This window comes from Raphanus sativus, chromosome 6 (genome assembly GCF_000801105.2).
Source record: "Raphanus sativus cultivar WK10039 chromosome 6, ASM80110v3, whole genome shotgun sequence".
Classification (NCBI taxonomy): domain Eukaryota; kingdom Viridiplantae; phylum Streptophyta; class Magnoliopsida; order Brassicales; family Brassicaceae; genus Raphanus; species Raphanus sativus.
Window position 1 is genome coordinate 42,060,700 of NC_079516.1, and position 16,532 is coordinate 42,077,231.

The window sequence follows — 16,532 nt, forward strand, 5'->3', positions numbered from 1 at the left end:
TGTAGTATCTATAATACCCTTCACTCCTTATCTCCGTACCTCTTAGGGTTTCTCTCAGAAAACATGGCGGACGAATCTCACTACTCCTCCTCCGACTCTTACTCCAACAACAAACGCAAGTACGATGACCAAACCGCTCCTCCTCCCCCTCCAACCCGAAGACCCACCGGCTTCTCCTCCGGCCCGATCCCATCTCTCTCTCCAGATCCCTCCGCCGCTCCTCCTCCCCCGTCTTCCTACAACAGCGTCCCCCCTCCCATGGACGAGATCCAGATCGCCAAGCAAAAAGCTCAGGAGATCGCCGCTCGTCTCCTCAACAGCGCCGAGGCCAAACGTCCTCGCCTCGTCGACAACAACGCCTCTTCTTACGATTACGCCGCCGGCGGCGATAACAAAGGCTTCACCTCTTACCCTCCTTCCGGTGAGTAGTAGTAAAGAGCTTCCTGTTTTGATGGAATTAGGGTTTTTGATTTTTGATTTGTGTGTGTGTTTGTTTGTTATTGATTGTTTAGAGGGTACGGCTCCGACTTCGATACCTGTTTCGTACGGGAGCTTCACTGGATCCACGAAGAAGATTGATATCCCGAATATGAGAGTTGGTGTTATCATTGGTAAAGGCGGAGAGACGATCAAGTCTCTTCAGCTTCAGTCTGGAGCCAAGATTCAGGTCACTAGGGATATGGATGCGGATCCTAATGCCGCCACGAGGACTGTTGACCTTACTGGCACGCCTGATCAGATCTCAAGAGCTGAGGAGCTGATCAATGAAGTCCTTCAAGATGTACGTACTTACTCCTCTTTATTATTATTTTCTCTTCGTTTACTTATGCTTAAATAATATCTAATGATTTTTTTTCGGTTTCAAGGCGGAGTCAGGAGGTACAGTTGGTTCTGGTGGTGGAGGAGGGTCTCGTAGGATGGGTGGACACCCAGGAGGTGATCAGTTTGTTATGAAAATCCCCAATAATAAGGTACTCTAGTGCTTTGCAGATTTGTGTAGTAGCTTCTGTCTTTTGTATGTAATCCACAAACTGCTCCTAGGTTGGTCTGGTGATTGGTAAAGGAGGTGAGACTATCAAATCTATGCAAGCCCAGACTGGAGCTCGAATTCAGGTTTTGTGAAACTAGCATCTGTTTTTTGTATTTTTGCATGTTCAATGTTTTTATTTAAACGTGTTTTTTAATTTTTTTTTTAATGCAGGTTATTCCTTTGCATTTACCCCCTGGAGATCCAACGCCTGAAAGAACTTTGCAGATTGATGGGACCACCGATCAGATTGAGCATGCTAAACAATTAGTTAATGAAATCATCAGTGGCGAGGTATGTTTGATTGTTGTGTTTGCTATTGGGTTGTGGCAGGTTTCTGCAGTGTCTATTTTTTCTACATGGAATTGATATTGTGCTGTGGTTATTTATTTGTCATCATCTTTAGGATTATTTATAGCCTATCTCTTAATATCTAGATGTTAAGTCACTGTTATGCAGAAATTCAGTTTTAATTTCATTCTTCTGACTTGATTATAGGCTATACTTGTTTCACGTAGCCAGTGATTATTCAGCTGCTAAAGCACTCATTGTGCTCATGACTAGCTATACGCTTCTTAGTTATCCCTTCATTTGATGATAATCATTTGGCTCCACGATTTGCATACATTGAGTGTATTGTTCTTCTCTTCCACTTATATTGGGGAAGGCTCTTTATTCTCTGATTTTCTTGACTTCTTACAAAAAGATATTACATTTTGATATTCCTTTGGCTCCCGCTTGTCATTAAAGTTGCAACCGATAATATGCGCCAACAATAATCTTTCTGTTAGATTGTGCGCCAACATTCATTTTTTTGTTGTCAAAATCACTTTGGTTCAGCTTTTGCTTCTAGTTTCAGTCATCAAGGTGTCGCCGAAGGTGGACTACTAACCTATTAACTCATCTCGTCAAATATTTTACTAGCCTAGTAACTGCTTATATTCTGCTTTTCTGCTTGCCTCAATTCTTTTTGGGTTCGTTTTTAGCTGAACCATTCAGCCATAATATACTGCAGGGAGGTCATATCCCAACTTGACTCTGCTATGTTCCTATGAATATTGGTATTTTTAAAACGGCATTCTTTAGTCTGTATTAGGTTACTTTGTTACGCAAACTTTGCCTTCAAGAATATAGGTTTCATATATATGTATGTTGCTTGTATCTGCAAAGTTTCTATAGTATTCGTGGTTTCTCTTGCACCTATTTTACCTGGGATAGGGAAAGGAATGGGCTTCTGCAGGAGTAACCAATAATTTCACCAGTCAGTACGGTATGTAGGCATCATCATACCCTTCTAGAATATGATATGATCTTGGTTGGTCCTGTATGGACAGATATTGGTAATTGACATCATCGTATATGCCTCTCATGATCTAATCTTCTTATCCGTTTTATGTCTCTGCCTCTGTGTGTGTTTTATGCTGTGGCTTACTTTTATTTCTGTTTTTTTTCCTAAGTTATCTATGCTTATATTATTGTAATTTTTGTTTTAATGCAGAACCGTATGAGAAACTCATCAATGGGTGGAGGCTATCCTCAACAAGGATACCAATCCCGCCCGCCTTCAAGCTGGGCACCATCTGGTGCTCCGCCACCACAACATCCTGGTTACGGTTACATGCAACCGGGAGCATATCCGGGTCCACCTCAGTACGGTCAATCGCCTTACGCAAGTTACCCTCAACAAACTTCAGCTGGCTACTCCTCTACCTGGGATCAATCCTCTGTGCCACCATCCCAGCTGGGCGCACAAGGTGAGTATGATTATTACGGTCAGCAACAGCCACAGGCCCCAAACAGTGGTGGAAGCTCAGCCCCACCGACAGACACCACAGCGTACAATTACTACCAGCATGGGTCTGGTTATGGCCAAGCTGGTCAGGGATACCAACAAGGTGGGTACGGAGCTTATAATGCCTCGCAACAATCTGGATATGGCCAAGCTGGGTATGACCAGCAACAGGGTGGTTATGGCAGCACAACTAACCCGGGTCAAGAGGAAGATACATCTCAAGGCGCTCCACAATCGTCGGCTCAGTCTGGACAAGCTGGTGAACAGCCTACTCCTCAAGGTAGTACTGGTCAAACGGGGTATGGAGCTACTCCAACTGCTCAGGCTGGTTACAGCAGCCAGCCTCCAACAGCTTACAGTTCTGGATATGGAGCACCACCACCTGCTGGAAAACCACCGGCTTATGCTCAGAGCCAGCAGTCTCCTGGCGCTCCTGGGAGCTATGGTGGTCAGTCTGGGTATGCGCAACCAGCTGGGTCGGGTTATGGACAGCCTCCAGCATATGGGTATGGTCAAGCACCTCAGGGGTATGGGTCATATGGAGGATACACACAAGCTCCTGCTGGTGGTGGTTACTCTTCTGATGGGTCTGCTGGAGCTGCTCCTGGTGGTGGTGGTAGTGGTACACCGGCCTCCCAGAGTGCTCCACCAGCTGGACCGCCTAAGGCATCCCCGAAGAGTTGATAACTTTTATGGAAAAGTTTCAGCTGTTATTAAAATACAGGCTTCCATGCTCTTTATTTGTTTTCCACATGATCTCTTTTAATGTTTGTGTTTTGACGTTTAGTTGTTTAACATTTTCACTTTTATTTGAGAAAATGCTTAATAAATATTCCCTCTGTTTCATACTCCCTCCATTTCATATTAAGTGTCGTTTTAGAAAATTTTTTTCGTTGCAAAATAAGTGTCGTTTTAGAGTTTTAATGCAAAATTTATTAACTTTATTCTTCATTCTATTTTTCTATTGGTTGAATTGTATCGGTAATGATGTTTTTATATTGAAAATATGTAAAATTAAATGCTTTTTTAATCCGTGTGCACAAGTCTAAAACGACACTTATAATGAAACAGAGGGAGTAATAAGTGTCAGTCTGAGCTCATTTTCTTGTTACACAAAGAGTGTCACTTTACAATTCCAATGTAAATTATATTAACTTTCAGCTGAAAATTAATTGCAAACTGCATTGATTTTATAAATAATTTTATTTATCTAAAATACTATTGGTCAAAGAGGTATAATTAATTACAACTTACATATATTTCAACAACTTTCTTAATCTGTGTGAAAAATGTCACAACGACACTCTTTAAGAAACGGAGGGAGTATTTTGTTTGGTTCGCTTTGCCTTCCATCCTGCTAGTCCTTATCACTTGATGTTAGTCCATTAACTTTGTTCAAAGTAGAATAAATTACTCACATTTCTCCTTTATTTATGGTCGGATCAATATGCATATTATGATTTATGTTCACTACTTTCGCACAAGTTTCAAGAATCCAATCCTTCTAAAGTTGGTTTCTGGAAGAATTCTATTTACAACCTCAAGAAGGCTCTGCCCTGCTAGTCCATTAATTTTGTTCAAAGTAGAATTAGTTACTCACATTTCTCCTTTATTTGTGGTCGGATCAATATGCATATTATGATTTATGTTCACTACTTTATTATTGCAAGTAATGTCATGTTTACTCTTCAAAAGTTCAAAACTATCTACACCAATGTTTTCACATGAAAAATCGTGGCAAATTAAAGTATTTTCTTGGTATTGAAGTAGAGCATAATAGAAAATAAAATTTCTGATTTCAGCGCAAGTATGCTCTTAATATCATTTAGTAGACCAGATTACTCAAATCTATACCCTCTTGGTTCTTGATCAAGCCACTGCATAAGCTTACACTTCCCTAGAGGCATATCATTGACTAGATGAGACCGATGAGCTTTTGGCAAATCTGGAAGAACAAATTTGGTGTGGTGATTGTTTTTCGGGAGTTTTGATTCGATAATGAATATAAAAAGCGTATTGATGTTTAAACGAGATAGTGTGTAGTACAAGATAGTCAAGTAGAGTGCCGTAAGCATCTAGGATTAAAAAGAGGACATAAGAAATTTTGAAAAGGGATGTATCTCCCGGAGTGGATTAGACTTAAGAACGATCGAAAGGGATATTCCAATACAATATTTTGATAAAAAGGATGATGACATTGATGAGCAAAAGAAAAATGTCGTGGTTGAGAAACATATATGAAGTGATTTTCATCCGATTAGTGTTTAGATATTAACTTGCGCGCTGAAGTTTGAAAGTTTTAATCAAGCCTGCCCTCTTAGCAAACCTCGTTGCTCTGATTTTGATATTATATCCTTTTTTATATCGGTTTGGAAAATCCTAAGTCCTGATCGAAAATATAACAAGTCCTTAGCTAAAAGAAGAGAGATTATATAAAAAAATTTAACAGCAAATTAAAGCCCAGATAAACAAAAAAAACCTTTTTTTTTTGTTGGCGTGATCCGTTGGACATAAATCCAACTTTTGACAGCTCCCACTCCCAGAACCCTTATTTTGTAGATGGAGCTGAGGATGATTCCGACATACGTTATAGTTGGCTTGACACCCCTGATATCACTCTAAACATTAAAGATTTTCTTTTAAAGTTGTTTTGTGTTTCTCGTGACATTTACTTTGACGTATGTAATTTCTCTAACATAAAATATTTAAAAACAGAACATCTGTAAATCAACAAATCTTTTACTGAACTTGCGTGTTTCCAGAGCCGTGCCTTACATGTTAGCAAAAAGGCATTGGCCACAGGCCCCACAAAACATATGAATTTTAAGGGCCCCTTAATTTTCAGTTTTGGTATTACATATTGATATTAGTGAGTGTTTATGTAATGATAAAGTTACATTTCTTTTTGATTTTTGACTAAAGAAATGAAAATCTAAAAATTTAAACATAAAAGAAAGTCTAGAATCCAGTTATCTGGATGTATATCTACATACATAAGTAAAAAAAAATCTCTTACATATGAACTCTTTCCAAAATAATTTTATATATTTTTTCTATGTGCTTCTCTTCTTTTTCGTTTGCTATATATCTTTTTCCTATCATGATTTTTTTTTTGTTATTCCATGGTGATATTTCCTTCCCATTCCTTATTTTTTTTTCTGTTTACATGCTATTTCATATTTTTTTTCTTAAATAAATTGGAAGGCCTCTATTTTTAGATTTGCCTTAGGCCCCTATATACCTAAGCACGGCACTGCGTGTTTCAGTAACCAAAGTAATGGGCAAACGTTATTTTGCAATCAAGAAAGATTCATTGAACATATATATTTATAAATAGCATTATCCCCGGTCTTATCCAAAGATTCTAAACCACGCCACACCACCTTACGCCTTCGAATAATTCAAAAACATGACTCCTGTCTCCTCCGTCGTTTCCTTTCTCGCCCTTTTCCTCTCGCTAGTCGTCGTCGTCGTTTCCGGTGACGTCATCAGACTACCTTCGCAAGCTTCTAAGTTCTTCCGTCCAACAGAAGACGACGGCGGTGATTCTTCCGCCGGTACTAAGTGGGCCGTTCTCGTCGCCGGCTCTAGAGGATACTGGAACTACAGGCATCAGGTATTAATCGCGATTCTCTCTTGATGATATTTTTGAAGCTTTCGGATCTTTTAATTAGGTTAGCTTTATGTGTACGTATACGTCTTCTTCTAACGTCAATCATTTCTTGATAATTCGATAGGAGAATGCACGAGGCACTCTTTTCTTGAAAATATTTTATTTCTTTACTATTTTTTTTTATAACAACTCGAACTTGCATGCATATAGTTTTGTGGTGTTAATGTGTCTTAGAACTTGCATGCATATAGTTTTGTTAAATGTTGCGAGTCTGTTTAGATACTATGATGCTTTAAGTAAGTTTTAGTTTAGTAGAGACTATAATGAGTTGTTACAAAAAAAATTTTCAGGCGGATGTTTGTCATGCTTACCAGCTTCTGAGGAAAGGTGGAGTGAAAGAAGAGAATATTGTGGTGTTCATGTATGATGACATCGCAAAGAACAAAGAGAACCCAAGACCTGGAATCATTATCAACAGTCCTAATGGAGATGATGTTTATAATGGAGTTCCCAAGGTATTTTTTTCCTGTTTCGATTTTTAAGATGTGTAGTTATTATTGTGGATTCATTGAGTTAATTGTTTTTGGATCTGCTTGTGGCAGGATTACACTGGACAGGATGTCAACGTTGATAATTTGTTTGCTGTAATTCTTGGGAATAAAACAGCACTTAAAGGAGGAAGTGGTAAGGTTGTAGATAGTGGTCCAAACGATCATATCTTCATATACTATAGTGATCATGGTGGCCCTGGAGTGCTTGGTGAGTTCTACCTTGTTTTTTTTTTTTTTGTTTCTCATGTGAAAACCCAAACGAAGTTAATGATTCAACTCTCCATAGGGATGCCAACTTCTCCGGCTCTATATGCAAACGATCTAAACGATGTACTGAAGAAAAAACATGCTTCTGGAACATACAAGAGCTTGGTACAATCTCAAGAATCTTCTGAAAATGCTTTATTATTATTTTATTTTTTTGGATTGACCTTTTCAATTTTTTGGTTTTGAAGGTGTTTTATCTAGAGGCATGTGAATCTGGAAGCATTTTCGAAGGTCTTTTACCAGAAGGTTTAAACGTTTACGCGACAACTGCAGCGAATGCAGAAGAAAGTAGTTGGGGTACTTATTGTCCTGGAGAGGATACTAGTGTACCGTCTGAGTTTGAGACCTGTTTAGGTGACTTATACAGTGTTGCTTGGATGGAAGATAGGTATATGCTTCAATCAAACCTTTATATTATTACTATGATGATGATCTTTTGTATAGGATTCTTATTCCTCTGTTATTCTTAATTTGTTTAGTGATAAACACAATTTAGGGACAGAGAGTTTGCACCAGCAATATGAACTGGTAAGTGGTCAGCTTTCATTGAGATGGTGAGTGAACAACAACATGCATCAGATAAAAATGGTTACAAATTCTTTCAGGTGAAGAAGAGGACTGCAGCTACTGCTTCGACTTCTGGTTCTCATGTGATGGAGTTTGGAGATATAGGACTAAGCAAGGAGAAGCTCGTCCTTTACTTGGGCACAAACCCAGACAACGAAAACGCCACCTTTGCCGATAAAAATTCACAACTCCCGCCACTTTCAATAGTCACAAACCAGCGTGATGCGGATCTTGTACATTTCTGGGAGAAGGTGTGGTGGTTCATCTTACTCTTCTCTCTTTTTCTCTCATAATAATAATAGTAATATCTGAATACTTAGAAAGGGTTAATTGTTCAAAAAAATGTAGTATAAAAAGGCACCAGAAGGTTCTTCAAGAAAAGCCGAAGCTCAGAAGCAACTCCTTGAAGCAATGTCTCACAGACTTCACGTGGATAGTAGCGTTCTATTAATTGGGAAACTCTTGTTTGGCATTTCAGAAGGTCCTACGGTGCTAAACAAAGTAAGGCCTAATGGAAAACCGCTTGTTGATGACTGGGACTGCCTTAAAACACTGGTATATATCCTTGTCATCACTACTGCATACTGTTTTCTTTTTGTTTGATTGATGTTTTAAGCTTTCATGCGGGTGTTGATAGGTGAGAGCTTTTGAGAAGCACTGTGGATCATTGTCTCAGTACGGACTCAAGCACATGAGGTCCATTGCAAACATATGCAACGCTGGGATTCAGATGGAACAGATGGAGGAGGCAGCCATCCAGGCTTGTCCCACTATCCCGACCGGTCCTTGGAGCTCCCTTCACCAAGGATTCAGTGCTTGATCCTCTCCCTTCTCCCCAGTATTGTTTGTTGTATGATAACATCTCCAAATGCATATGTTAATACAAGTTTCCTTTCCAGTCTCTACTTCCAAATATCACCCTTCAGTCTCAGATAAAAGTATAGTCCTAACCCTACCATCTTTATACCAAACGGATCGAATCTTATACAAAATAAAGTGAACAAAGCTGGGGCAAAATAGTCCTGATAAACGTATGTGTTCCAAATGGTTACAAGACTTTAATATAATAGACATCCAAGCTTTTCATACGTTAATATTATACAAATTTGGAGAGTAACATCTCTATCACAGTTTAAAATGCATTAACAACACAATTTTACTAAAAATAGGATAGAAGAAGAAAAGAGAGAGGCTTAAGGGTAGTCAGCGAAAGCGTCGTCATACTGTTTACGCTCTTCTTGTATTGACCTGAAAATTCTTGCAGCGTTCTCACTCGCCAGATTCGCGTTGTGAGGAACCACCTTGATCACTCTCGTCACTCCTGCTCCATCTCTTGTTGTCTGAGTAACAGTTGTTGTTGTGGTTGTGGTTGTCGTCATCATTTCCTCAGGTGCACTGTTGATCTTGTCCGCCGCTGAGAATGGTCGGAAGGAGTTCTTCTTACCAGAGATTATTCCCTCTGGACTACTTCCCGTGCTCCCTTGCCTGCTCTTTCTAGCCCGAGGATAAGATTTCGTTGGCTGTTGTTGTTGTTGTTGTGAAGCCGCTTCATTCACTGAGCTCTGTTGTTGGATGTTGTTGTTCATTTGCTCACTGGGTGGTTGTTGTTGTTGTTGTTGTCCGGAATAGTAAGGGTTCATCATGATACCATATGGAGGGAAGTAGCCATTATTACCATGAGATGGGAATCCCATGCCCGGGTGAAACGGAGGAGGCTGACCACCACCACCACCCATGAAACTACCCATGACCATCGGTGCAGGCATGAAATGACCATAATACCCTCCACAGACGGGCCCTGTGTGCCCCGGACCTGGGTGCGGCTTGTATATCAGCCCTTCCGAAGGAGACATTACAGGGATCAACCATTGCTGGTTTCCTCCAGAAGGAAGAGGCTGAGGCTGAGGCTGAGGCTGATGAGGAGGAGGATAGTAACATCCATTTGCAGCGGGTTGGTTGGTCGCAAAAGGCATGTAGTTGGAAGGTTGATGATGATGGTGATCACCTTGGTTTGACAGCCTCCCAACTACGTTCTCAGCTGAGCATTCCATTTTGTTTTGGTCAGTTTTCTCCGAGTCGCTGCTTCTGCGTTTGATAGCCTGTGGAAGAGGAGGCTTTACTATAAACCCTGATGGAAGGAGCTTCTTCACTGGAGCAGCAACTTTTCCAAGATAACTAATGTCATCCAGCAAAACATCCGGTGATGCAGCAATTAGTCTTTGAACCTGAATTATTAAAAGTAGAGCTGAATTACGTTTGTAAACCATTCATAGAAACATATGAACAAAAATTTCTGAATTTGAGTTTCTTTACCTTAATCAATCTGTGCAGCTCAAACAGTTGAACAGCAAATACTCTTTGTTGACTGTAAGGAGAAACAGAGTCAAAATCAACAAAAGATGATATAGTTTCTGTTTGAACAATCGAAAAATGAAAACAAAGATACAACAGAAGAAGAAGAAGAAGAAGAAGAAGAAGAAGCATGAATACACAGCTCTAATCAGCCGTCCAAAGATGCACATAAGAAGCATAAGTTATCATAAAAATGTTAACAAAGAAAGACAAGTTATGCAAGGGATGTGTTTACTGATATTACGATACCTTACTATGGCGATAAGAATACCTAGAAGAACCTTAAATCTCGAGTACGGAGGATCCTCTAAGCAACTACGATTCTACATTTTCCCGGGGATCCTCATAACTAGCTTTATGTATTGTTTAACTAAAAATTTAGATCCCGGGGATCCTCAGAAGCACGTTCCCCTACCTGGTTCAATCCCTTTGAGTGACAAGAAGGGGATATGCCCAAGAATAAAAAAGCAATACCAAACCGAGACAGGGACATGTTCCAACAAAGCAGAGAGACACAAGTACAAATCCATAAACTGTCTCGGCAGGCACCTTGCACTATGTACGTCAACACAGAATGTCCCCTCCCTGCTAACATGATCCAATGCGTTAAATATGTTACATAAAGTCTCTTTTAAACTACCATATAATCGGACCATTTTTGGGAGGAATCAGGGGGCCTCTCCATTACTTGGCAAAGTCAAAACCCGAAAAGAGCAGAGTATTGCAAGCAAACAAATGGTGGAATCAAAGAAAGAGCGGAGTGTAGTGTAGTGAACTTACTTGGCAATAGCTTTCCTTGCTCTCCAGAAACGTTTTTGACCCAACACTCCCACAACGTCATCGGGAGAGACATCGACGCTAGAAACAGAATCTACCATGGAATCATCAGAAACATCCTCACTTGCCTCTTCTTCATTTATCTGCTGCAGAGAGGTGTATCCTCCACTATGACCTTCTTCTTCTTCTTCTTCTTCTTCTTCTGATGCCATATGAGACTCAACTCCATTATTAACGCCCACCACTCGTGTCGTCGTTTCACAACCATCTACTCGGCCACTACTCGATGCCAAGCCACCTCGTTTTGAGGTGGTGTCTTTCTCCTTGTCAATGCCACTCTTGTTGCTGCTTCTGCCGGATCTTCTCGAGTTAACAAAAACAGGAACTGCGAAATCATCTTCCTCTCTGACTATTTTCCTCTGGTCACCACGCTGTTGTGATGAAGAAGTCCGCACATTTTCCATCAATGGCATTTGCGAGACAAAGTTGTCAGTTGCTCGGCCAGTTAAGTTCCTTTCCACGCCACAAGCCTGCAGACACACACACAAAAAAAAAGAAGTTATTATTATTATAAGGATCAACTCCAAAACACTCAAGAAGAAGAAGAAGGCAAATAAATACCTGGTTAGATGGTCCAGGAGAGACCAAAGTGGTGGACGTGTTACGGGGAAAGGAAGCACTAGTACGATCGTTGAACCTCTGAGAAGGGATGCTGAGTTGCTCATAGAGAGCCATCTTGTTTCTTGGAGGAGCTCTAGGCCCTCCTCCTTTGTCTGCATCGTTCACGTGAAGCCGTGGAAACATTGGTTCCAGTATCTTCTCTTCATCTTTCCCTCTCTTCATCACCCAAACCCCAAACCCCCTTTTGCTTCAAACCCTAACAAATCTCTCACTAAAAACCTAATTATCGCCAATGATTTGACCTAAAAATCGTAAGAAATGAAGATAACAGCCAACTAATCACACTTATTAACACACCACCACCGGCTACGATCAGATCTCGCCGAAAAGTTGAAATCGAAAAACACCGACTCAAGAGTAATCAGAACAAAAGGCCTAGAAACTAGCACACAGAGACAGATACAAAAACGAAAAGACCGAAGCTCTTTCGTGGGAAGATAGTTTCTCAAGTTGGAATTGAAGGAGAAGAGAGGACTTGGTGAGTTGTGAGCCAGAGAGAGGATAGGAGAAGAAAGGGTGAAAAGAGATAGAAGAGTGGGTCCCGGTTAGATAGAAAGGAGAAGATCGTTCGGGATAACATATCATCCATCCTCTAATAGACCAGACATTCATTAATCACAATTTTAATAAAATTTCATTTGTGCGTGACAACCCGGTTTTGTAATCTAATTATATAAAATACAGTTTAATCACTCCAGGTTGTGCCACGTAGGCATCCAGGTCAGAAACTCTATATCTGCCGTCTTGACACGTGTCCGCTTTGTGCTAAACGCACCGTTCCATTTATTCGCTATGTTTGTGGGCTTTCTGGTGTGCTGTATGTTTGAGTCTACTTATGCAATTTTTTGGGCCCGGGTAAATAGAAAAACATGTAAACGCAGCGTTTATACTTTAGTTGATTAGGGCTTCACTGATTTCCATCTTCCACATATGAACTTGCCGTCTCTTTTTTTTTTTAATCTACAGAGTTTATGTTCTCATCTCTTCACATTCCATGGAGTTCAATGTATTCTTAAATCCGGCAATAAATGATATACTCATTAAACTCTGTAACGTTCCAGACCTCTTCGTTCTTTGCCGTCAAATCTATAAATAGGGTATGCTTGCGATGTAGATGAACCTTCGCAATCACTTGCAGTCTTTTTCTTTTTTTTTTTGAGCGTAGAGAGATTCTGAGAAAATATCTTTTTCCAATCCTGTTGCTACACGATCGGCCTTGACGCTCTCCGACTAGGTAGATCTGGCCAGTTGATTGTCACTCGTCTGCTCTGTTTCTGGGACTCCAAAAACATCAAAGAAGCATGGTGAATTGATGGGCATCATCCTACTTCTTGATGATAAGGTATTGTAACAACAACCATCTTAATCTCGATGTAATTTTCACTCACCGCCCAATTATTTAAGTTTGATATTTATTCTGGTTTCCAGAATCCGTGATCCATGGCCTACTTGACTACTTCCGTTGTCTAAATCAATCCTCCGCTTAGCATCTAAGAATGGTCACAAGGAAGGCCGATTTAGTTATGGTGTTATCCTCATGGCCTTAGGCGTAACTGAGAAAGGTATGAAAATCATCAATAAACTGACTGATAAGGAAGGTCTTGCTATTGTGGACAGTTGCTGGGAGAACATCCAGATCTCACTAGAGCATATCAATCTCACCATGGAAAAGGTGTACGTGAAGTCCCTTGAGAAGATGAAACCGGATCTCAACTGCCATCCTGCTGAGATGAATACATCTTGCTCCAATGTTTCCACTTCTTCCTGATGAGTTCTTTGAGGTAGTGATGGACTCAGCCCCTGGTTTTATCTCTAGAACGAGCTTAATGGGAAGCGTTCATGACAATTAAGATTGCATGCTTTACCTTTTCTTCTTTTCCCTTTTTTTCATTTTAAAGTTAATAGTATGACATCGTTTCCTTATGTAAAGGGATCACTGCCACCAATTTCTATATTTTTCTTCTTGAGTTTGTAACTCTCAGCTTTGTTTCCTGTTTTCATTTTGAAAACAAACGCTAATAAAAAAAGCCAAAAAAAGAGGCAATTTTAATTGCCCAACAAAAAGTGATTGTTTTTCAATGATTATCAAGACATACATGTTCGACGAATGTTCCCCTCAACTATTTATGCTCCGAACGGTGAAAAACGAAACAATTTCACTACTTAAGTTATTAGAATCCCCGCTTACGTCCTCCACATGCAAATCCCGAATGTCAATGTAAGCTAGGAATCACAAGGAGAGGTATGCGGCTTAATTAAGGTAATCGAGGCAGCTAATATAAGATTAAAATATTCAATAAACACTCCATCTTATTATATATGTGATTTTCAAGTTTGAATTCACCAGACTCTTTTTTTTTTTGATCAAAGAATTCACCAGACTATTCATATTAATAATGCTATCAAGTTTCTACGTGTATAAAGGAAAGTAAATACTTAAGAATAAAATAAATCAGAATCCATCTTTTTACATGTAAGAATCATTTTATTTGCAAGGCAAGAATTGTTGAGGTCTTTAAGCAAAATGGTTGGTTCTATGTCTCATGCACTTGGTGCAGCAGGAAACTCCACACATTAGACCAATCTCTCTGTTGCAACCGATGTGTTAATCACAACACCACTGGTGTTGTAAAGTAAGAAGTTTTGATAGTTATACAAAATTAATTATTTATAATTAAACCCAAGCAATACATAGACCAGCATTCTTTGTTTTCTTTATAATAAAGCTAAACCAACATTATTGACAACGCAACTTCATAGAAAAAGAAAAACATAACTGCAACCCTAACAAAACCCAAATTATTGTAAGGATTATATTTTATAGGCTAGCCAGTAATATTTATTTCAAAAACTATTTAATTATTCTGGTAGCATTGGTTAACTTCGTTTTCATTTAAAGATTCTAACAAACAAGTATATGTATACCCTTTCTAAAAAAACATGTATGCATAAAGAGCAATGATAGTTTCATATCATCTATTTATCTATCTTAACATATTTTTAGTTATAATGAATGAGCTCTTTCTTTTACATCGTGAAATTATTAGTATTTTTCTATGTATAAACAAATGAAAAAATATTTTTATTCTTACGATTTTATAATAATTATACAAGTATATAATTTCTAAAATGAATTGATAAAACTGTTGTAAAAATTCACGAGCCTTAGTACTCTTTTTAGCTAAAAGTAAATTAAACAATTAAAATAATTTTATACTATTTTTATTGGCAGTTAAAATAAATAAACTAATTTATTTGATGTAATATGATTTTTTTGTAGTGTTATCATGCACATTTCTTATAAATGTAAATCTAAAACACAAATCATATAACAAATAATAATATAGATCACGAGTAAATAATATTCCGCCCGTAGGGCGGGCCGACCCTAGTAAAAAATAAAAAGAACCTAGAAAGTTAAGAAATCTTGAAAGGCTCATCTACCATTAAACATTACTTTTTTCTTTTCTTTTTCTTCTGCTTTTTGTCCGTACGTTATCGTCGTCCGTTTAAAACTTTTTAATCTTATCCCTAAACTTTATCATCGTAAGCAAATCTAGTTTTGGGTTCGAGATATGGTTCTGCAACCATCCATAATCACCTGCCCGTGATCGCCACCAAATCTTATACTTTTACTTGTTGCAGTGAAAAAAAAATGTTGTTATTTCAATAAACACGGAAATGGGCCATATGCTTAATGGACTTTAGTCCACAACTTGATCTCTCATGACCCATAATAAAAACAAGTCCAATGATTTAAAATAGAAAGAAAAAAAAAAGATCGAATAGAAGAACAAAAAGAGACGACTCTGACTCAGAAGTCAGATCGTAGGATATCGTATGATTGACTAAGAATAGATGATCTCTTGTTCATAGAGTTGTAAAGCTTCTGTCTTGCTGTAAAACTTTGAGTCTCAATATCGAGTATACAAATCCTTTTTTAACCTCACAATACAAATCATTTTTTTGATTACTCTTTAGATCGTGAAATATCCATTATGATTGCAATCGTTAAACTGAAGTTTGGAAAAGGTCTATCAATTTTTAGACAAAGAAAGATAAATTCTTTATGTATTCAAGTTGTTTGAGTTCTGCTTGACAATGAGCTAATGGAGCCATCTCAGGGGAGATTTGAAAATGGATATTTTATATTGAAAAAGAGATTTTGATATGTGAAAGACTGAAAGTATAAACTACTGAGATAATTTGAGATACAAGGACTTGTCCACCAGTGTGAGAGTTCGAACGTTCTAAAAATTAATTTTTAATTTTACATGATTATCCAAAATGACGTAATTTTGATAAATTCAGATGATTAATATCTTTGACGGTCATTATACATAAGAGAGTTTGAGAGTTCATATAGTATTTTAAAATTTTAATTTTACAGAATTTATCAAAAACAATGTCGTTTTGATAAATTGATAGTTGACTAACATTTTTGACAGTCAATATATAAATACGATTTTGAGAGTTCATGTAGTATTTTGAATTTCTGTTTAGTTCAGTATGGAATATGAACTCGTACTTAAGTTCTTGAATAAAAAGACACAATCGTAAAGTTTATATAGTATTTTTGAAATTTTATTTAGTTCAATATGGAATACGCACTAGTACGAAACTCAAAATTAATAGGCACGACGAGTAAACTTCAGATTGAAATATACCCTTTTCTGTTCAAACTCCGTTGTACTTGATACTTAGTAGGAAAATCTCTGAAGCTACAAAGTTATCCAACCGTAAACACAAGTCAAAACAAACAAACAATAATTGGTGCCTACCACAGAACTAAAATATAATCATTGCTAGAACATATGCTACCAAACTCTAAATCAAGGACAATCATTGTTTACAATTTATATTCACTTATTTATGTTGAGAAATATTCAGTTTAATAACTCCAAA

General features: G+C 38.3%; 3 protein-coding genes and 1 long non-coding RNA gene across 6 annotated transcripts; 3 read left to right on the forward strand and 1 right to left on the reverse strand.

Annotated features, from left to right (window-relative positions):
- On the forward strand, positions 1-3,665 carry LOC108812375 (uncharacterized). The gene is made up of 6 exons (XM_018584623.2): positions 1-421; positions 513-781; positions 867-971; positions 1,042-1,113; positions 1,202-1,321; positions 2,526-3,665. Exons 1-6 carry the CDS (start codon positions 64-66, stop codon positions 3,501-3,503), a joined length of 1,902 nt encoding a protein of 633 aa, XP_018440125.1. The 5' UTR covers positions 1-63; the 3' UTR covers positions 3,504-3,665.
- A 2,482-nt stretch (positions 3,666-6,147) lies between these two features.
- On the forward strand, positions 6,148-8,722 carry LOC108809443 (vacuolar-processing enzyme alpha-isozyme). 2 transcript variants are annotated; one of them, XM_018581584.2, is made up of 9 exons: positions 6,148-6,435; positions 6,807-6,947; positions 7,035-7,191; positions 7,270-7,355; positions 7,439-7,638; positions 7,730-7,778; positions 7,856-8,068; positions 8,166-8,372; positions 8,455-8,722. In XM_018581584.2, exons 1-9 carry the CDS (start codon positions 6,229-6,231, stop codon positions 8,635-8,637), a joined length of 1,443 nt encoding a protein of 480 aa, XP_018437086.1. In that variant the 5' UTR covers positions 6,148-6,228; the 3' UTR covers positions 8,638-8,722. The 2 variants fall into 2 exon arrangements, with proteins under 2 accessions (XP_018437086.1, XP_018437085.1); XM_018581583.2 differs by having other exon boundaries at positions 6,150-6,435; positions 6,783-6,947.
- Positions 8,723-8,851: 129 nt separating this feature from the next.
- LOC108812584 (protein EARLY FLOWERING 3) lies at positions 8,852-12,208 on the reverse strand. 2 transcript variants are annotated; one of them, XM_056987960.1, is made up of 5 exons: positions 11,568-12,208; positions 10,950-11,476; positions 10,719-10,754; positions 10,131-10,182; positions 8,852-10,042 (listed from the first exon to the last, which is right to left on the reverse strand). In XM_056987960.1, the coding sequence occupies exons 1-5, from the start codon at positions 11,787-11,789 to the stop codon at positions 9,011-9,013; spliced, it is 1,869 nt and encodes a 622-aa protein (XP_056843940.1). In that variant the 5' UTR covers positions 11,790-12,208; the 3' UTR covers positions 8,852-9,010. The 2 variants fall into 2 exon arrangements, with proteins under 2 accessions (XP_056843940.1, XP_018440379.1); XM_018584877.2 differs by lacking the exon at positions 10,719-10,754 and having other exon boundaries at positions 11,568-12,207.
- A 103-nt stretch (positions 12,209-12,311) lies between these two features.
- LOC108809770 (uncharacterized) lies at positions 12,312-13,712 on the forward strand. Its single transcript, XR_001942905.2, has 2 exons — positions 12,312-12,969; positions 13,056-13,712. It is a non-coding gene; the product is annotated as an uncharacterized LOC108809770 (long non-coding RNA).
- Positions 13,713-16,532: the final 2,820 nt, after the last annotated feature.